A 22,617-nucleotide genomic window follows, 5' to 3' on the forward strand; every position below is an offset into this window, starting at 1 on the left:
ATTTATCTGTATATCTGTATATATTTAACAATTTTTCCTTTTTTAGCATTACTGCTTCATTACAGCTGTGTAGTTTAGTTTCCAGCCCATAAATCTCTCTCCCTTATTCTCTCTCCTTTGTCAGAGATGGGGATTCAGAGAGAGTGTCTGTCATTGGGTCAATTGCTGGCCCAGTGTTAAACCCTGACAATAAGTCAAACAATGACTCGGCTAGAAGTGAAAGTTTTATTTAATAAATATAATTTCATTTTTAAAACAACTTCTACTGACCAAGCTGTACAATGAGCAAGCACACCAACTCACTGTCAGAGATCAAAATAGAAAAAAAAAAAAATAACATGAGGCAGCCACAGTGTCAGAGGTCCAAATTTGTTATACCAATTATTGCTACAGTTTCCAGTTGACAATGCCCCTTATTTGCTTAAAATAAAGGATCAACATCTTTTAAAAACTTACTTTCTGCTGAGATGGTACCATTCAAGTGTTTCTTAAAAACAAAACAAAGCAAACAAAACAAAAAAAACAAAAAAACCCCACCAAAACCAAACAACATTCCCCCCCCCCCCAACTTGGTAACACTTCAATGAAACACAGGAGTCTGGATGATTTGTTATTTTAGTATACATATGACCTGAAATATCTCAAAGGACTTTAGCTGGAAATTGGGGAATTATAAAAATATATTCTTTACTACACTAAAGATGTCTTCTTATACCTGAAAGAGTCTTAGTTCTAATAACTTGCTCCATGGATTACCCTTTACCCCCACTGAGTTAATGCAGAAAGGTGGAGAAACTACTGATGTAGGGAACGTCCGTTAGAATTTCAGGTTTTCATCCAAACAAGACACAGTTGGCATCGAATCAGTATATTCCTTGTCTTTCCCCTTCATGTTAACAGAAGGAGGCCTACAGGGCACAGCCCCCCCCTGCCCAGTTTTATTCATGCCTGTGCATTTATACAAACTGGAAACAACAACAAAAAAATTACATCTACAGTGATGGCAACAGCATGTACTCAGTGTGATACAGCAGAGTGTGGCAACAGCAAGGCGAGCACTTCAAACCCATGAGAACATTTCTCCTAATGAAAGCCACAGCAGCTTGGGCAGCACACGTGGTCTCTCTATTGAGTATTTCTGATGCCTCTACGAGCAGCATTTAAGCTGAAGGAAGAAAAATCTATGGAAAGCAGAAGCCTTGCAAATATGGATGTGACTTCTGCTTCTGAGACAGCTGATGGCAAGAGCTGACAGAGCCCTGAGCATCCAAAGCTTTCCTCCTGTTTACAAACTGTGTCATTCTGTAGAGAGCAGAAACCAGACAAATCATGCCACTGGAAGCAAGTAATGGAAGCAAAAAAAACCCCCGCAAAACTACCAAAAATAATTCACAGAAAAGAAAAGAAAAGAAAAGCAACCCCGAAAGATCTGCAAAGAAGGAAGTTTAACTGGGAAATAACTTAGGAACAGAAGAAAGGCTGAGGTGAGTCCATGGTGAACGGTTCGCCCAGCGCTAGGAATAACTCCTGAAACCCAGTGCTGTCTGTGTGACAAGGCAGTGGCCAGGGCAGTGACGATGGAGTTCTACTCTAAGGAAACAAGAATCTTAAAATAAATGGTTCAGAAGCACACTGTGACTGAGCATTTTTTGAACACTGAATTTCACCAAATCACTAACATTAAGACGTACAGAAGAGCCAGATAAAACTATTACTAAAACGTAGGCTACAGCTTTGAGACACTGCTAATACTAAAAAAAAAAAAAAAAAAAAAAAGGTATTTTTTTTCCAATATAGAAGTTTTACTGTCATAAAAAAATGTGTTTGAAAGTACTACTAGATTTCAGTAAGAAATTATAGTTACCTAATATGCATTCTAAGTTGCATATTTTTCTTAATCATCTTTTGCACTAGAAAACAAGAAATCATTCTGAACACATAAAGCCAAAGTTTTTAGTACTTCTTCCTTTGCATTTATTCATTTATTCATTCCCCCTGCCCTAACCTTAAAAAATATACAGAATTTTTTAAACAGAAATTTACATTTTAGTTTGTGAAAGCCTCTTCCCACTTTATCTTTCCCACTGCACCCTTTAGAAGGCATTAAGTTTGGTAACTAAAGTTATATTGTTCTAAGTAATAAAAAAGCAAATGCTATTTTTGACAGAACAAGAATCAAAATCTGCTGAGAGCACTATCCTGCTCTGAAGGTGCATCCTCAGAAACACAGCAAGGTGACTTTACATCACTCTTGCTTTTTACTAAGAATATCTACTATTGGCTTTTCTGCAACATGTTATGGATTTCAAGGCTAAGAGGCAATTCTAAAACACTTTCTTCTCTGGAAGAAAAAGAAAAGAAAACAACAACAAAGCTTGGCATTGCAGTGAAATAGCAGTGTTTCACGAAGAATTCTACACTGTACCCAATGTACAATGACTGCTGCATACACTTCAGCTGTCAAAGAAATACACAAATGCCTTTTTCTTGAATAGAAACAATTCTGAAAGATTTGTGACAGTACAAAAACACTGCCACTTCTTCCATCCAAAATATCTGTCAGACCAAAGAATCTGGTCTTATGCAAACCAATTCTACGTTCTTATTAAACGAGAAATTACTGACTTAAAGTTACTGCAAATAGAAAAATATACCTTGGCAGACAGATGGATTCTTAAGTTCTTCCTGAATTGTTTAAATGCATGTTTCTTCGGTAACCTTACAAACACTGGGAAAAGGGAAAGTAGGGGGGAGAGGGAGGAGATGGAAGGTTTTAAAGAAACACATAATGAACATGAATTATTCTTCATATATTGGACCGTGCTGCTTTTGTAAAAACATTAAAATATTTGTGTGGTAAAAGCCAAAATACATACATGTACAGAGCTGAGCCAATCTAAATGCTTGGAGTGGGGTTGTACATCACAGCCTCTGCCTTCTGTAGCAAACTGGTCCCAGTCTGCACACACTACAGAAACCACACACACTGATGAGGTTACATGGTCACAGACTGGATGATGAGAATGCTGTGGCTGACAAGGACAAACAAGTACTTCTGAGAAGTGGAACATTGTGATTTAGACATAAGAGACAGCTGAACAGCAGATATCTGATTAGATGTTTTAAAAATTACATTGTTTTAAAGACAGATTTAATATTATATACATTATCTATAAAGTAAGTTACAGGAATGGGTGAAAGCCAAGTGTCCTTGTTTTACTGCTGAGCATCTGGATAAAAGTTTTCTTGGGAACTGAGGAGATGACAATCAGTTTATTGCATTTCTGCATGGGAACAAGGTTTCAAGCTCTATGCAATCATGTCACATATTAAATGTATTACAATGAGTACACACGACTATTTCTAGCTATTTCTTAATCATGTGGATGCTCAATGTAAATTATAAATTGTTTTAAGTGTAACTGATCCAGTGTACAAATGACATTTTCAAGCTTGAGCCTTACTGCAAGATACAGATATGAACTATAAACACTTATTTAAAGGCAAAATTTGCTGTGTTTTGCTTTTGTTTCTTCTGCCTTGGATAAGGAGATACTGAAAAATCCCACAGTACCTGTAGCTTTTTATTTAGAGTAAAGCTTCAAGATATTAATGTAAAAATAAAGTTTCAAGAGGAGAACTGAAATTATACTGGTTAAAGTCATATAGAAGAATAATGAAGAGGAAAGCCATTTATAGGTAAGGAACATCAGAAACATTTGATATAGAGAAAAAAGTTGGACCTCTTGAAGACTTCCTCCCCTGCAGCTCAAACTCAGAATTTGGCATGACCATAACAAGAGTGGCATTCACTCTTCTGGCAACAGCCCCACTGAGGTATCATACCAGGAGGGCAAGATGTGCCTGCCTGAATTATGAAATATGAAGTATTTGCAATGTAATTTGCTTGGGAGACAGCACTTAGGCCAACACTGGAAACCTGTGCAAGTAGGGTGAAAGCAGCTAATATTGGGTTGTCCACATCCTAAGCTTAACTGTGTCTTTTTATAACAAAGTTTGTAGGTGTTATTTACAGTCTAGGTTATTAAGTCTGTGTTGGATTTACTGCTTAATATGCAGTGTTATATCTTTCACTGTCTGACAGGAAGATTCCTAAAAACGTTGTTGGGTTGTCAGTAACAGAAACTGATTTAAAATCGAATACCCAAACAAGGGTCCAGGAGCAGCAGCCATTTCACCAGCCACAGAAACTGCTGTGCCCAAGGCAATGCCCTACAGATGTCCCTGATGGCAGCACCTCCATTTTACCTCCCACATCTAAAGACAAGCAGTAGGTCTGGTCACCTGAGCTGAATGCACAGGCAAATGTTACTACACAGCCCCAAACATGCAGACACATTCATACTGGGAGAACAGATGTACCTGCAAGATGTACCATTCAAAGCTCCATCTGTGCAATTTATTTTATTGGCATACTTAGGTATCAAAACATTGCCATCAATGTCTCAGATCCTTCAGATATATGAAGATAAGTAAGCATTAATTGTATCTTCAAAGTACAACATGACGAAATATAAATACATGAAAAAGAATAAAACATGCAAAAATTCCCCAACTTTAAAAGGATAATTCAAAAAATTTATGCTAGTGAGACTTCTACGCAATCCACCAATTCTTGCTTATTTTTCCATGTCAAGATCAAGAACTGTTAACAAAAGACACAGGGCATAATAAAAGATGACTGGCTTCTGAATTGTATTTGAGAACAGTGACCTGTTATACCCCTTATTATTCCAAAATATTAAACTGTAAAAGTTAATAGTGTTTTTCAATGCAATGACTAATATCTTGCCATTCATACACCAGCATAAATATTTGAATTGCACTGTACTCTCAAAAATTACTAAACTAATTGCGTATAGACTATAGTAACCATCCATGGAAACGAAACTGATTTCCAAACTACTAACCATAAGACAGCTCAAAATTAATGTGTGTGTTCAAAGTGAAAGGTCTTCATGAAAAATGCAACTGTTTGAAGTTTCTTTGTGCAAATTCTACTGGATCACAGGAGGAGAAAGATTTTGTCACTTCACACAGTGACATCTCAAGTATCAAATGGAGGATTCCAATCCACTCACATGGTAACAAAATAATATGTGGTTAGAGGTCAAAGCGCTCTTTAAAAAAAATTATTTAGCAATTTGTGTATATAATGAGAAAAAAATCTTGGAAGCAATTACTGTCCAGATGACTTATGCTAGGCCACAAGACAAGCCCCATTTTGTATTCAGTAGTCTTTCCTAGGGCAAGGATGTAGCACTGAACTCACTACAGGTGTGTGAGCACCACATGGCTTCCACAAGGCATTAACAAATGTCCCTGTTAACAAGTGGATGAGTCCATTGTGGAGAGAGTCAAGATGCTTCTGTCGTTGGCATAGAAGGGATCCGATGAACTCCATGATCTAAAGTAACAATAAAAGAAAAGTTTGGCTGACTGGGAATTTATAATCTAGAGGTGAGGAGAAAAGTCTATGAAAGCAGAAGATAAAAGCGTTACGAGATCAAGCAAATCTAACTCTTCGAAAGACTAATCTGTTAATTTCATGTAGGCACCTGCAATGTATTCAAACCTTCATTATGCCAATGCATTCCGCTGTGTCATTAACCATGCTGTGTTTCTCTTTCTGGCAAAGTTTACTTGCAGCTATAGATACTTTCATAACCATGAACTAAAATGATCAGAGATTTATATGCCAGCATTTTTTTTTTTTTAAACATTTTAATGCTGTGCCTCAAGGAAAGCCTGCATGTTGCATGTGTAAATTCAGGCACTACAAATGCTACAATCTGATGCAGCCTGAAGTCAAGCTGGTAAAAGCCTTGTGGGATGCAGAGCTCACCGTGGTGACCTGGTTACTGCTGCCTCAAGTCACTGGTAGGTAAAACATGTCTACAGCCATGTGTCTTTTCCATCCCTTACTGTGACATTTAACTTAAAATTTAAGGCACCAGGAAACTACCAGCTTTGGACTCAGATGAGATTTTGCAAGGTCTTTCTCTTAAGGACAGAGTAATACTTCAGAAGAAACTCTTCTTGGCTGGAGAGTATTACAGGAATGTATGTGAAAAACTGAACAATAAAAGGTTGGAATGCAGGAAATCAAATTATAATGAACTTATACTCCAAATATGCCTCTGTCAGAAATCTGCTGTTTCTTTAGAACTTTTACATGCAGTGCCTTAACACCAGGACCCCTAATGAGAAATCCAAACTCAGTAATGAAACCTACTGTACAAGTATGCATGTGATCCAGAATTCTTAATATTTTAGTGACTGACAAGACAACAGACAATTCAATGGGACAGACAGACAAGAATGCATTTTATCATACCACAACACACATTTTATATTCTAACTGGTGAATGAAGCTATAGAAAAGACTTCTCAAACACATTTTATAAACAGCAAATTGAGTAAGAGAGACTATACTCCTGTGGCCCACTACTCCAAGCATTTGTACAGCTTTGACTCAAAGTTTCTATCAAAATCTGATACTGTGATTGATTTCATGTTCAGTCTTTGTATTTGACAGAATATCATATTTGACAGAATATTGGGAGCACAGAATTCCACACAAGCTAACTACAACAACATCATTTTAAATAGTGCTCTTCATTCTACAGCACATACATAGACAATATATTTATCAGCATGGCTTATTTCAACAAAAATAATTTGCAGCCACCTCCTGGTTGAATATAAAGCACAAGTATTCAAAAAACCATTCTCTGTGGGACTGCACCATCTTCTGAAGATGGCAGCTTCAGGTGAAAATAAAAGCAGCTCAAGCTTGTGAACAAAGCCTTAGCACTTTTACAGGCATTCTGAAATCACCAAATAGATTTGTACCTTCAACATTTCACAACTTGTAACTGCTTCATGTAATTTAAGCATTAAGAAAAAAAAAAGAAAAAGAATGAAAAGAAAAAAAAAAAAGAGAGACTTCTGCAGATTACCAGGAAAGTGTAAGAGGAAAACTAGTCTTTAGTATCATAGACATTAAGTCCAGGTTTTAAATGTCAGCACTGAGTGGAAGGAACTGAAGTAATTGAAGAAAGCAACTAAAGCTGAAATTTTAAAAGATGTCTTTTCTAGTTGTACTGTACATAAGTTTAAGTGAAACTAGAACACTGTTCAGAGTAATTTCAACCAGAGGCAGAAGCAAAAACTGCAGAACTTCAAGCCCTTAGTGTAGCACCAATATAGTTTTGCATATTGATTAAACATAATAACATTTGTGTTCTAACAACTCTAGAATTATTCAGATAGATGGAACTTGGTCTGAAAATTATGAGGTAAGCAGACAAGAAACCTGAGAAAAAGCAGTCTTCAACAAGGGTTTAATATTCTGTCAAATATGAGTTATCTGCAATAAGTATCTGTAATTCTTAAAGAAAAAAAAACGGGGTGGGAAAGAAAGGAAATCATAAAAATGTAAATACACTCCAGAAAAATAAACACACTATACCTACCTGATAAAACTACACATTACTATGGCAAATGTTAACTAAAATTCTGCCCTAATTAGATAACAATAAATGAAGAAAGTAGCATGAAAAGTTACTCATTTGGAAAGTACAGTTTTACAGAGAAGTGGAAAAAAACCCAAGAAAACCTTAGAGCAACTGGTACAAAAATGTTGATTTTTAGACCCATTAAATGCTCACCTTGTAGATAAAAATTCTATTAAATTGTTTATTTTATACATCATGCCCACTTTCTATACAACAATTTTGAAATAAAAATGTACTGAATCATAACAATTCATTTTTCATATGGAATGAAACACTTTGCATAATCATACTCTAGATTTGTAGAAATGTTGAATGCATTTCATAAGCAAGCCAGAAGACAGAAACTGACTGAAACCACAGACACTGTGTTCAACGCAAGAATTCAGAACAGAGATGTACTACACACCAAGTCAAGACCTAAAGGCAGAATCAGAACTGACAAACTTGTCTGTGAAAATTATCCACAGAGGTTTTATACTGAATGAATGATATCACAGCCTTTAACCAAAAGAGACAAAATTGTTCAAATACAAAATGAGTTTCCTTGTTAATGCATCAAGTGCAACTTCTTCAGGTTTGCCTTTTGACCAGTGAAGGACCATGATATCATTCAAGGACTGGGAGATTACGATGTACAAAAGACTATTTTTATTTCTACCCCCAAATATTTCCATGTTTGTTAGCTATCCCTCTTTATTTGGAAATGGGGAGATGGCACATTTGAAGATTTAGAGCGAGCTTTTCTCACAGATATGCTGCCTGCAAGAGCAGTATTGCTCCTTAGATGAATTCAATTACTCTAACTTGCTTCTATCCCACTGAGGTTTGTTTCACACATGTTTTGTGAAGGAAAAAGATTCATTTAGCACGTATTTTGGAATGGCACACATGATTTTTGACAATATACCTTCTAGAACCAAAAAAACGTTTAAAATTCTTAGAACCTGAAGGCTCCGTTCGGTCAATTACTCTGATTTTAGAAATAGACTATAAAAGTTATACTACAAAAATATTTCATCTTCATATCAATCCATGGCTGAAAGCTTTAAAGACTCTCCTTCTAACAATGAAGTTATATTTAAGGTGGGAAGTGTGAGCCTTTTATGTATCTTCAGGAGTAATGCAAGCTCCAAGGTAAATATTTGGAGGTTGTACATCAAGAATCACAGGGGAAAGTCTTTCAACTTTACAAACAACTCCTGATTTTTGAAGGTAAAAGAAAAAAAAATCATAAATAGGAGAACAAAAACAGCAGCAAGGCTTGATTTTCTGAAGAGAAGAATATACAAATCAAGAGATAGAAATAACACAAGAACTTGCAGTAAGCCAAACTAAACGTTGTAACAGAAACCTTTTGAACACCGTTTTTCTTCCTCCCCATCCCAAAAGAAAGCACTCAAAAAGAAACAAGAAACTAATCTTTTAGGGTGAAAAAAAGTACAATAAGGAGGTGCATTTTCTACATAAATAAGCAAAACCTGCAGCTGGTTTGCTAGATATCTATTGCTGCAGGCTCATCAGGTTCCAGTTTATAGGAGAATCGTCTGCAGCAAAGGCTATTGAGAGAAATGCCACACCTGTTGACCCGGGTTGGACTACACCTCCCCATTAGTCGTTCCAGCATTCTTCTAAGAGATGTGCATGCTGTTTCCCCATCTGAGAAGCAGCACATGGAGTCCAAGCAGTTGACACCTGAACCTGCCTCAGTAAGCTGGAAGAAGGAAATAAAAATAATGATTAGTACTCACAGATTCCAGCGCTGAAGGCATTATCAGAAAATACTTAGGAAAAGCATGTTTTCTTAAAGTTAAAGAGTGTTGAATATTTTTCAGTTCTATGGAACTAAAATGATAAATAACACTACCACTACCCTTCCTAAGGAAAAACTGTAATTTTGGTAAGGGAAATGGCAATTTTTCCTAAGGAAAATGGTAGTGTTATTAATAGTACAAGAAAGTCTGATTTTACCAAGGTTTCCACCAAGGCTGCATGCAGCCTTCTCTGCACCATCTCTGCCTAATGTTGGAAATAAACTGGTCAACAATTCTGTGTCACAGCTATAATGAACCTCTGGAGCACAGCATCATGCAGTTTAAGCTGTGGTATCTTGACTAACCTCAGCAGACACACAAGAATTCACACAAGCTGCAGGTCCATCCTATTTTAAGGGAAATCTATCAAGAGAGAGCTTCAGATCAAGGCTGCAGAATACAATACAGCAACCTGAGGGAAAATAATATTTTTCCTCCAGTGCAGAATGAAACTTTGTATAATGATTTATATTGTATCTCTACCCAGGATACCCCGGATTTGAAAAGATTCCTGATTTTGTGAACAGCTTTTACCTAAACGCAAAAAAAGGTGATGTTTCATGCCAGCTTGAAGAATAATTCAGCATTATCATAATTAACTTTCTACTGTTCATCTTAGTAGGTGGGAATAAGACTCAAACACAATGCAAGGAGCAATAGAGAGATGTACAGGTCTCAGTTCAGCACCACTGATCAGTATCTATATTATTTTTGCACACTGGTCCTCTATATTGTTTTCCACATCCAGCGTAACCAAAATCTAACTAAAATTTAGTACATCTGGAAAAAGAACATTTATAATTGACTTCATCATCCTTCCCAAAAGGCAATAAAAATGTGGTGTGCAGGGACACTTTTTAATGTAATCTGAAACTCTTCATGAGGGCATCCTGTCAAATGCTGAACACAGAGGCTAAATTTAAGCATCCATTATCCTCACTTCACTCCCAGGCATAAGTGAACCAGGAAATATGACAGGAGGTATCTAGGTCTATGACAGGACACAGCTCACTTAGAAGCTTTCCCCAGCTTTTCATTTTGTGATCAAATGCTTGATCACCCTCTGAGACTTTGGTTTCCAACCCCAGTTTCTTGCATGCCACCCATGCTTGCCAAACACTGCAGGGAAAGCAAAGAACCTCAGAGACTCCCATGGGAATGGTTGACTATGAGTGGGCATGTTCCTTACTAATCCTCCAAAACAGGCAACTGGACAGATCACAGCTGGACAGATCACAGGGCAGTGAACAAGAGAAATGGAGAAATCAGAGAGAAACCCCAACCAGCAGGACACAGGGACATAGCCAGAACAGGTATTTCCATGCCTTTTACTTTGCCCAACTCTTCCTCAGCTCTGTTCCTCATTCCCCAGATCTTCCCATCACGCTGCTGAAGGTGGTGCTTGCAGGATACAGGACTGGATGAACTTACAGACAGCATGACAGACTGAAACCCTTGATTCAGCTGCTGCACCCTGGAGGCCATTAGTCAGGCACACTTCTGACTAACTCGCACTCCTAAGGAAGCTCTTCTAGACACGAAATGGACATTTACTGTGGCAATGAGCTTCTGTAAATACCTGAGAGACAGGAGCAGAAGCACTGCAAGTGACAGGTCTAGAAGTGTTTTTAGTTAAAAGCAAACCAAAATACCTAAAAGTGGTTTTAGTTAAAATCAAACCAAAATACATCTCATAGCTTGCGTCCATCCCTGAATGGCCTTATTTGATGACCATCAGGTCTGGTCACAACTACACTGACACAGAAGATACCATAATTAGGAGCAGCACAATTTGCAGCATTGCAGTACTAGCAGATATGACCTTCACAGCAACTTCACACTGTGTTCACAGTGCATGAGACAAGAAATTACACAGAGCACAAGGAACACCTATTAGGAGGTCAAAATGCATGCTCCCTGCTGCACAGGCAGTGATCTTCATAACTGTGTTCACAGCAATACAAAATAAACTCTCACATTCATACATGTAGGACTTAAAAAAGAATATTTAGTTCACTCATTATCTTGAGGTAGACCAAGTAACACCTTTGAAGTCATTGGCAAAGGTAGTATTACTGTGGTTTTATGTGGGATCAGATGGACCAGGTATTTTTTTCCCCTTGAACCTGCTCACCTAGATATTACACAAAGAGGAACCAAGAGTAACCCAAAGTAGCTGCCATGCACTGAACCCTCAGCTCTGGATTTTGGAGGGCTGGTGCCTCTTCATTACAATTTGCTTCATTCTTCTTAAGTGAGATACAAAAAGCTAGGACCAGACTTAATCCACTGGTATCTTAATCCACAATGTATGGAAAACTATCTTTTAAAAAAAACCAGCAGATGTGACTTTAACATAAGCCTGAAATCAACATTTCTTTTTATGAAACTCACAATTATGTGTAGAGTATTACTGGGACTGAGTTAAGAACAACATAAAAATGAAATAATATTTTTTGGTAGTTATATATTGTATGTAACTGCCTGGTGAATATGGATGTTTGTATTTATATCCACTATGTAGAAGAAAGATACTTATATGATAATAAAACGTCCTTTTTCTCACTTTACTGTCTGTGGCAAAGAACTATGATCACAGTCTGATATCAACGTAAAACTTGGCATGGTAAGGCAATAGAGCACAATGGTCTCTGAAGACCTTAAACAAATGCTCAGGAAACAAAAGGTGTGAGAGACAATGCTTTAAAAATTAGTAAGTCTAGAAAAATATCAGGTATTATTCATATTTGGGCTGCAAATAAAATATTTTCATGAGGTAAGATCCAGGATCATAATAAACATGATGCTTTATATGATAATGGCCCATTGAATGGAATAAATAAAAAAAAGCAACTGAAATGCAGAACTAAAGAATGATTCAGCTTGATAAGGAAAAATAAACCCCACACTCTATGTTGCAAATTTTCTTGTAGATATGAAAAATACAGGTATTTTGGAGATGGCTCCATGACTGTCTATGTATGATATAAAAATAATAAAAAAAAATGTATACAAAGATTAGGATAGAGTGGGAGTACTACCTAGTGAACGTAAGAACTGTCGGGTAGGCTAGATGGATCTAGCAGTTGCCTATTGTCCTCCCCTCTGTGCCTGCTTTCAGCAAAGTCACATGCTGAGCTGACTGAACCCTTATCTTCTTCCATCTAGAAGGACAAAAAAGCAACAAATCTTATAAAGCACCATGCTCGTATTGCTTTAAAACAGTTACTGTTTTTATATGAGCTTTCATTTTACAGAGCTGCTCTTGAGAGAAGAAGGCATATTTACAAGAAAAAGAGGCAGTTTTTTCAAGGTACTTGATGGATGAAACATGATGTGTAAGTGCACAAGTGTTAGAAGTGCTCAGTCTTTTGGTGTGCCACAGACCACAAAAGGGGAAAACTCAACAAATCTGAAATCGATTTCAAATCTTCAGATTTTGGTGTCAGATTCTGGAGTTTTGTTTTCCCCCTCCTAACAGAAAGGACCATTTCAGTTTGTATGTCTTCTTTCAGGGTATGCTATATGCCACAGGACAGACACTTCAAATTCACATTTAGCAACAATGATACACACAGTTGGGACTTGGCTGAACAGGAAATGTATTTAATCCTCTACAGCAAGTTAAAAGCACTGCAGGGTATTTTCCTGAGCCCAGGTCCTAGCTGCCAATCTATCTGATGCAACACAGATGTTTCAGAAAGTATCTCAGATGGTTATTACAATTCCACGATTAAATTAAAACTTGTTCCCTACTGTAATGCTCACTCTGTTTAACCCTCAATATACTGTGGAGCAAAATTCCAATCAGACTTTGAGAGACCTGTTTTAACAGGAGGTGTCCCTGCTTATGGCAGGTGGGTTGGAACTAGATGATCTTTAAGGTCCCTTCCAACCCAAACCATTCTATGATTCCATGATTTAACAGCTTCACTGGCACCTATGTTTTCAATATTTTTTTTCAGTTTTCTATTCTTTATCTCTTTGAATTGTGTAGACCTACAAATGTCAAATTATTTTGTTATTTCAAAGTCATTAGACAAAAGTATCTTCAGTTAAGTAAATACATGCACTTTTGTGACTGAAGATAAATACAAAACAGCCTATTTTTCTCTCATTTACTTCCTCTTCATTCCACAGATTCTGTGGATTAGCTAACAGATCAGCACCTCTTGCACCATGCTAATGCAATATGCAAACCTGCAAAGGAAGAGATTAGCCTTATTCAAAATTTATCATGTTAGGATGTTCTGCTATACCTGACTAGTGCAAATACATGTCTGCACTTGAACAGTCTCCTTGGAAACTATACTTCCCTTACATAAAGCATACACTGTAAAAGGAACATAAATCTGTCCTCAACTTCTATGTGGCTGGGCTGGATCAGATCTGAAAGATACTGAAAGGAATTCTATGCAACAGTAACTAGAGAAAAAAATATTGACAGGTAATGAAGGCTGTGAAGCCATGGGCAGGAGCTTGGAGTTCTGGAGGCAGCTGAAGCAAGCAGATCTGTACAGATATGCATGGAAAATAAGGCAACAATGGACTCATGGGCCTGTGGACAGGGAAGGAACACGGTCTTGGCTGTGCTAAGATAAATGCTACGGCTTGAGAGTCCCAGATTTAACATCCACTGACAGCCTTTCCTGTAAATAAGAACCTTTTTTGAGTTTTACATTTCCCTACTATCATGTACAGTTCGAAAATACTGTTCAAAGGTAAAAACTCTATTATAAACATAGTTAATCCCATCAGTAAGTAGCATGAGACAACCTGTCCAAGAAACAGTTCTCACATGTGGCTTAAGAATGCTGACAGTTCTTATAAAGCACAGACACATACATACATACATACATACACAAAGCTTTGTAAATGAAGAAAAAACTGCAATGAGAAACAACGGGGCCCAGTAAGGACCCTAAGATACAGATTTTACACCTTCCAAGAACAGGAGAGACAGCTGGAAAGAAGTATTCAGCCTCAGTATCCAGTAAAGCCTGACCCTAACCTGATTTCCTCTTCATTCCAAGTTGAAAAAGTGACAGTAAAGTTTAGCAGTAAGTTTAACAGGTACACATGACACTGCATTTCTGACTTCAAATCACAGGGACTCTGGAAAGACACCCCCACATCCTCCCAAGCCCTTAACTGTACATCACAAAAGGACTTAATATAAACCTGAACATTTTTTGCACACTGTGAAACCTATAGACATAAAAATTGATCACACCACCATATTTGCCTTTTAATTTGCATTCATAAAGGTATTCTCCTTTTGTATAGCAACAAAACAGTGCATTTGCAGAACAAGGCATAAATCGGTTTAACCTGATGCTATACTCCCTTTGAGGCTTTCAATACATGTTTAATAAACAAAAAACACACTGCCAAAGCCTGTTCAGCAATCTAAATGCATTCTGCAGTCACAAAAGATGCAATTACTGGGTGGGCATATAGAAATGAGGTGTGATGGAACTGCCTGCTAAGAACTACATTCATCAAGCAGCTTTCTGTGTTTCATGTTCCTACAATTTTCCTTGCTTTCTCTGCTCTAGTGCTTTTGGAGAAAAGCTGTTCTGGACACTAGAGAAACTAACCCAGTCTTCACTCCAAATTAATTATTATTTAGTATAGTGAAGTGAGTAGTTTCCATCTATTAAGTAATTTTTCTTTTTGCTTTTTTTTTATGTGGGGATCCACAGGATACTTTCTGAAAACAACATACTTAGTTTTGGAAAGTTTAACAATGTTTTGTTTTAAAATTCTTGGAGCAGATATGTTACACTACATACATCACTGTAATAATTCAGTAAGAAAACAGAAGTTTACTGAAAACATATTTTTCCAAAGTTTTGAAAAGACAACTTATTTACATGACATTGATAAGCAGAATTTAAAAAAGCTTTTGTAAACGTTTTGCAAAGGAATCTCCCCAATACGTTGCTAAGTTTACTAAAATTGAAGAGGTTTACTGCAGTTTGCCTGTTTTAAAGGTAGTAAGCAATTAGATAAAACCAAGCAACCAAACCCCACCATTATCTCCCTGAGGTGCTTGAATTCTAGTTTGATTTGTTTCACAGTGTGACAACTAACAAGTAAACACAATATCCATTTCAAATTTTGCCTTGCAAAGGTCTAGAATACTCTCAGAGGAAACACAAAGCTTTTCACTTTTTTCATTCTCTTTGAAAGAACTTTTGTCCTCTGTTTCAATTAACCTGCTATTAATCCCCACTATTAATCCACAGCGTCAGTTTCCTGTCTCCTGTTTTCTTCCCTCAGTTAACAAATGGCAATTAAGACCCAAAAACGTAGCTTGGTTGGTTCTCCTAGCAACTATTGCATGTTTTCAAACAACAGTCACCTTAAAAACATTTAAAAGGAATCAGTCCGTTGCGTTAATTCTTGCTGTAAAATATACAAGTAGGTAAGGGTGGGATAAAACATCAAACAGGTTGAGACATTATTGATGCATATGGAAGTTTTAGTCTTAAAAATGACAATAAGCATTTCATAGGATTTCATGCACTGACCTCAGTGCACTCAAAGACTTTCAGAATCATAAATGCTTCACCTACACAGACACATTTATACTTTGATCTTGTTTTTTAAGAATTTCTAGGACTTTGTAGCCAAATGCTTTTAGAAATGTATTCATACACATTGAAAACAAACAACACTCAACTTTCATAGATGCACAAACAAACACAAAAAGCCTTAGCTGCACAGGTTTATGTACTGCACCCAAACAAAACATTTTCTGCCCTTTCAACATAAGAAAAAGCAAATTATAATAGGCAAACAACTCGCAAGAAACTGCTGCCTGAAATACACAGACCTTCCTGTCACAGCCTTATGAAGCTGAAATTATCCAGCATGCAAAAAGCACTGTTAATTTTTATTATAAACAAATTAAAAGCATTATTACCATGCTAGAAACTGTGATTATTTAAAAAATGGATGCAAGAAGAGCGCTCCGTATTCTGAAAGTTGAGCATCATGCTAGGGATGTTTTTTTTCCTAAAAACAGCACGTACAACACATGCTATTTAGGAGAAGCATTTGGCTCAAAAACACAGAGCAAAGCCAAGAAATAACCAAACTGAATGTATCTGCACTACAGGTATTGCCCTCTGAACCCACTATATAATCATGCCTCTTCCCATCTCTCTCAGCACTGGTTAGTTCACCTTCAGCATGCATAAGAGTTGACGAGGAACTGTCCCTCCTACTCTACCTAATTTTGCTCAGCTGATTCCTTGCCCTGGACAATGGCTGCAGTGCGATGAACTCGTCACTTAAAGCAACTCTGTTGGAGTACATCTACAATTGGACAGAGAAGGGATGGAACATACATGTCAGTAAGTAGCAGCAGTAATTTTCTAAGAGAAAGACACAGGACAAGACATTGTTATTAAGTGGAATACACAATCATATAGAGAACACAAGCCTGGTACCTTCAGGACAGCTCCTGGGACCACCACAGCCAGTTATTGTTTGCTAGGACCATTCTTTTATATATATCTTAGCTTTCAAACTGGCCTATAAACTTTTATAAAAAAGGCCTATAAACTTTTACATCTGTACCAGACATCTTGATTCATTATTACCTTCTGTCCTCAATAGTGCTGTAATTTAGATTTTTAACCAAGATTTTTACTTTAGTGTCCACTTCTGCCTATACGATTCTGTAACAGTCAGAAATTACCCAGAATCTATCTCAGTGCAACAGACCAAAGTCAAACACAGTAAGATGGATTTTCTTTAAGATCAGCAAATAAAAACTTGGAACACAGAAAAAAAAATGAAAATGACACACCTAAATTCCTTAAGAATGGTAGTTAACCAAACTCATTCCTCTATGAAAGTCAACTAATGCTTGCCCGTTAAATTTTTAATATATTGACTTCCCAAAGCAGAACTTTTTAAAAGTCCTTGTGACACAGAACAATATTTATAAGTTTAACTTTAGCAGAAATTCTTGTGTTTCTCTCTCATAACAGTTCAATTTCTTTGCTGGCTTGTGAAAAAAATTCGCTAGATGTAACATGAAAGACAGATTGACTGTTGATGTTACAACCTTCTCTATCTACTAAATCAAAGATACAAGATCAAGGTCCTTATATACCCTGTAGAATAAGGCAGATGCCTACACATACATCAAATTCAGAGCATTAAGTTGGGTAACCTGCACAGCTTGTGTACTCTAAAGTTTCTGAAAGACTAAAACAATGGGGGCAAGAATTTTCAGTTGAGAAACCTGGGTTTTGCTCACTGCTCCTTGGAATATTTTAGAATTTAAATGATGGTGAGAGAAAAATAGCTGTGATTAAAAAATTAGTGACTAGTTCACATAACAAATTATCTTGCTCTGTTAAAAACTGATTAACTGTAAAGTAAGCTTCTAGATTAACTCTCTTTAAATGACTTCTGCAGAAAATTCCTTAGCTTGTAGAACAGAGACATTCTCAAAACTCATTCTATTTGAAAGTCAGAGTCCTTTCCTCTGCTTTGAAGCTGAAATTAAAAGATTTACTAGAAATTTCGAACAAATATAATGAGATATAATAATGAAAGAACCATTGTCACTTCTTGACAATAAATGTGCTACGTGGGTCATCTGTTAATCTTCACTTATGTCTCTTCCTCACTACAAGAACAGCTGATGAAATTCAGTGGGTCTCACTGTCCCATTAAGAGTGGGAAAATATCAACAGATTAAACCTCAAGAAAGCAACAAATAGGTGCCTTCTTTTCACACAAGAAGATATTTTAACTATGATTTCACTACCAGACACACAGAGAGAAACCAGTAAATGGCTACTGAAGCATTTCTGGTCAAACCAGATTTTAGATAGCTCAATGATGCAATGCCAGGAAAAGACAGTATTTCTGTAAACAGAGACCATAATGCTGACACTGTCAAATGACGAAGTAGAATGGAATCAAGGAGAGAGGAAAAAAAAAAAATACACACAAAGCAAAGTCCCCAGGGCTATGGACCAAGCTGTAGCACTCAGGAAAGGTGTTAGACATCAAGATTGTTTCTTCAAAATAAGAAGTCTGACTGCTATTTTGATGACACAGAAGCAATAGAAGCAAACTGAACCCAGAAATTCTTTAGATTTGGATCAGAATGCAAGAGAATACAACAAGAAGTACACGGACAAGGTGAGAGAAAAAAGATGTAAGCTTTTTGGTTTATAATTCAAGCACTTTGGGAACATGAGAAACCTCAACGACCAATGCCTAGATACTGCCAAATAGAAACAGCTGACGTACAGGAAGGAAGGAAAGGGAAATGTTCAATCAATATTGGCTCTAGTGGTTTTGAAGTAAAAACCCCATAAAATTTGATGACTGGAAAAAAGCAGCAGCTGAAAAAAGACTAATGAAATACTTTGGCTAGCAAAATGTTTTTCTGCATAATGTTGATCCTTGCCACATTAAAAGAATGTCTTATGGCTGTTTTTTTTTTTTTAAACAGACAAATTAGAAGAGCAATTTAATTTAAGAAAATTAACATTTGCTTATATCAAAGCAACTGCAAAGTTAGCTGCTCAGGGTAACAGTGTCAATTGTAATATAGTTAAGAGCTGCATGGGTCAGTGTAATTTGGATAACTACTCAGGACATCACAAAATCAATCTGACACAAAAATAAGACTAAAAATTGCTAACAACTTTCAGAACATCAATGTATATTGGATATTTTTGTAAACTGGATTTTTCATTCACTTTCACTTTTTTTTTTTGTTCCTATGTTATTTGACCCCTCATCAATGACCTGGAAGAAAGCAACATGATCACTTGTAGATGAGAAACAGATGCAGAACAAGTTATTGATATATATTATTTTGTTAACTGAATATAGCTGGGGATTTATTATTTCAGTACTTGGCACTAATCTATGCTGTGCTGCAATATTGTGTCCAGTGGTGAAATCCCAAATACAAGATGAGGCTGAGGAACAGTGATGGTTACAGAAGAAACACAAGAATGATTAAAAGACTGGAAAATAATGTTTTTGACAAAAGATGCAATTCTCCAATCTACTTAAAGAGACCTAACCTAACCATGAATAATAATAAGTTAACAGAAAGCTTTTCAGTTTAGCATAAAAAGCTTAAAAATATAAAATGCTGAAAACAAATCAGAGACAGTAACTATTAGAACATTGGGTCAGGATGACTTCTCTCTAGCTGTCACTAAAAAGAAGAAAATACTCAAAGACGGATGAAATATTTACCTAAAAGACTGCCTAATTTCAACAAAATGTTTTCAAGGCATTTTCGTAGCCTGTGTCAGGCACAAGGGAGATTGTTATCACAGCATGTCTTTAGACCTCTTCTATGAATTTATGAAAATGCCATGTGGGTAATTATCTTTAATTACATAATCAACAATCGAATACATAGCACATGATATGATTGAGATTTAAGTAATACTAATTAAAACTAGTCTTACTAAAGTAATATTTAAAATTACTGTTTTCATTACATTTTAACAACGATTCAGTGCCAATTAGAGTCAAATAGAGAGCTTCTAGTACCTAGACAAAAGTGAGAATAAGCTATGATCTGTAAAGCAGTACAAAAATGCACACTATGATCCCCTCAGCCTGTGGCAAGCTGAGGTGCAAAAGACTGAGTGACCTTGTTATATACAGTTCTACTGTTGTATCAATTACTTAAATACAAACGTTATTTCCTTGTAAAAAGGCATGCTCATTTTTGTAATTTTGAATTACCAATTATGGTTTTAAATGCGAACACTTTTATGCATTAAACATGACAGCAATGTAAGAGGATAATTAAATACCATAGGAAAGTAATTAGCTTACAAGGCACATTTTAACAGAAGTGTTCTTTTAACTATTAATCAAGTTGGGTACCAAAGCATGACATTACCTGAGCTTTTTCAGTACTCGTTGGTTGTAGATGTCTGTACAGCACTTTCTTCACAACATCAAGAAACAAACAAGCAACTACTATGAGGATTATGGCAAACCAAGCAGAACCACTTGACAACAGTTGAACAAATACAAAGTACATGTCCTGGGTATGTAAAAATGGCCTGAAAAGTTAAAAGAAGTGCCAGTTACTAAAAGCAACTTCTAGAAACAAAAGTACAGCACAGGTAGGCTCAAGTATTATTTTATATCAAACAGCAAGACCCTCAGGATGCAGAGGTACAGCTGCACAGTGTCTATGAAGAAGTCTAGCAATGCTGGATCTGACCTGCAAAGAACCTCCAGGTAAGGAGGGTACCAAACTTCAAAGGGAAATGTGGTTTAGTTTTAAAGGGTGTTGCAGGAAATTAATTGCCATCTTATCAATCAAAAAATACATCACCTCAGTAATTCAAACCCCGGCATCTTCATTGCTCTTGCAAACATTTACCTATTACAATTACCTTTGGGAATCTACTTTTGAAAAAAAAGTCCTTCTAGTAAAAAGAAAAAAATAATGAAAAAAATCACTCACCAGATAATTCCCCCATAAAACAAGGAGAATAGGAAATAAAATACAATGGATCCCCAAGTAACAAAATGGTTTATCCATGTCCAGAAGTGAGTTTCTAGTGCCATCTAAAACAGAGATAACTTTAGTGAACTTTTTTTCCCCCCACTTCACAGAAAATGATAAATACTGAATATATTTATGAACTTCCACTTCATTTAACTTTTCTGTAAGATATAAAAACTATGAAGAAAATTTTACCCATGATTGAAACCAAACATAAAAATCACTGATCTGGAATCTTCAAGAATCACTTCTGTATAACTTCTGATCACTTTTAAATTACTGGTCTACTACATATTTACTTGAATACCTAAACACAGAGAGCAATTAGCATAATCTCATACCTTCATTGTAACCGTTATGACCATAACAGTGAAGACCAGAGTGCCAAATGTCCAGTTTCCAAACATCTAAGAACACAGCAAGGCAAAAAATCATGGAAGAAAAAAAAAACAAAAAAGAAACAACAGTTAAGAGCATTCATAATCAAGTTAGATTCATCTGAAGTCAGCTACACTAATGAAGGAAGTCTGTGGACATAAGCTTACAACAAGTAATCACTGTGAAAAAAGGAAGAAGGGTACAACACACACTACTAGAAAAGAATACAGCTTATGATAGCAAAATTAGCAACCCACAAGTCATCCTTCTTGTTCAAAACAAATTACTACAGAGGCTATATGAAATATGGAGTCCAAAACAGTAACATGACACAATAGGAAAATGAAGTTATCAATTTGATCCACTAAATATAAGCATCCAGTAGAAAGTAAATATTGGGTGAAAGGTATTCACCTTAATGTAAGAGCAAAACACTGAATTTAAACATTTCCAGATCATTTTCAACATGCAGCATCATCTGAAAGTTTACTTTTATCCCAAGCACAATTTTACAATTCAAAAATAATGGTGCCATTATATTATTCTTAGACAATTCTACAGAAAAGACACTTTGTTTCAAGGCTAACAAAACCAAAATTAAGCTTCAATTCTAAAATGCTGTATCTGTCACTTTGTAGTCTCTTGCCCATGTAAATTAAACTATCAAAACTCTGAACAAGTTCTACAACAATAAAATCTCAGCTCTGACAATGAAGCAGGGATGCTGAGTTTATCTATCTACACACATGCTGCTCAGACACACACTGCTGTTCTACAAGGGATCCAACTGCTCTGCTCCTATAGGCAATCTGGGTGCTACTACTGAAGATGTTGCTGTTTTACTGCCACTGACACACTGAACCCTGAACTTGGGTATGTACCAGTAGCAAACTAGGCAAGCAAGGGGAAAGCTAACACATGCAGACAGGCAATCAGAACTCAATCTGGAGTTGATTTGTTAGTACAGCACAGGGGCACAAAACTGGGATTTGCACAGTTGTAGTCCTTGTTACAGAGCTCTGACTGAAAAAACAATCCACCCCAACAGCTTGATGACAGATCTCACTAATGCTTATCTCAGCTCAAGGTAGAAAACTGAGGCAGCCATGAGCCTTGATTTACCTGGTAATTTCAAAGATCTTTCTTTTAACATGTCTTCTGAAGCCCTCTGTTTACTTGTCACACTAAGAGTGACGTTTAACAAGCAAAGCACTTGCTGTTAACAGCTGCAATATTAATTTTGAAGTAAAACTGGGACTACTGCTCTCAAGTGACCTGTGAAAGAAAGTGTCTTTGCTAACACTGCTCTCAATTGTCACAGAGTTAGAATGCAAAATGTGAAGAACTTCTTGCCACC

At 36.5% G+C, this 22,617-nt stretch overlaps 1 protein-coding gene across 1 annotated transcript in view; it reads right to left on the reverse strand.

Moving 5' to 3' along the window:
• Nucleotides 1-4,410: 4,410 nt before the first annotated feature.
• ATP11B (ATPase phospholipid transporting 11B (putative)) overlaps nt 4,411-22,617 on the reverse strand; it is a 57,969-nt gene continuing 39,762 nt past the window's right edge. The window contains exons 26-31 of the mRNA XM_030456070.1: nt 21,224-21,289; nt 20,841-20,944; nt 20,265-20,430; nt 16,593-16,678; nt 9,119-9,252; nt 4,411-5,428 (exon numbers count right to left, since the gene is read on the reverse strand). Of these exons, the coding sequence (XP_030311930.1) occupies nt 9,150-9,252; nt 16,593-16,678; nt 20,265-20,430; nt 20,841-20,944; nt 21,224-21,289 (525 nt within the window). The 3' untranslated portion in view covers nt 4,411-5,428; nt 9,119-9,149. The remainder of the gene's footprint in view (nt 5,429-9,118; nt 9,253-16,592; nt 16,679-20,264; nt 20,431-20,840; nt 20,945-21,223; nt 21,290-22,617) is intronic.

The sequence above is a fragment of the Calypte anna genome, chromosome 9 (assembly GCF_003957555.1).
Source record: "Calypte anna isolate BGI_N300 chromosome 9, bCalAnn1_v1.p, whole genome shotgun sequence".
NCBI lineage: Eukaryota > Metazoa > Chordata > Aves > Apodiformes > Trochilidae > Calypte > Calypte anna.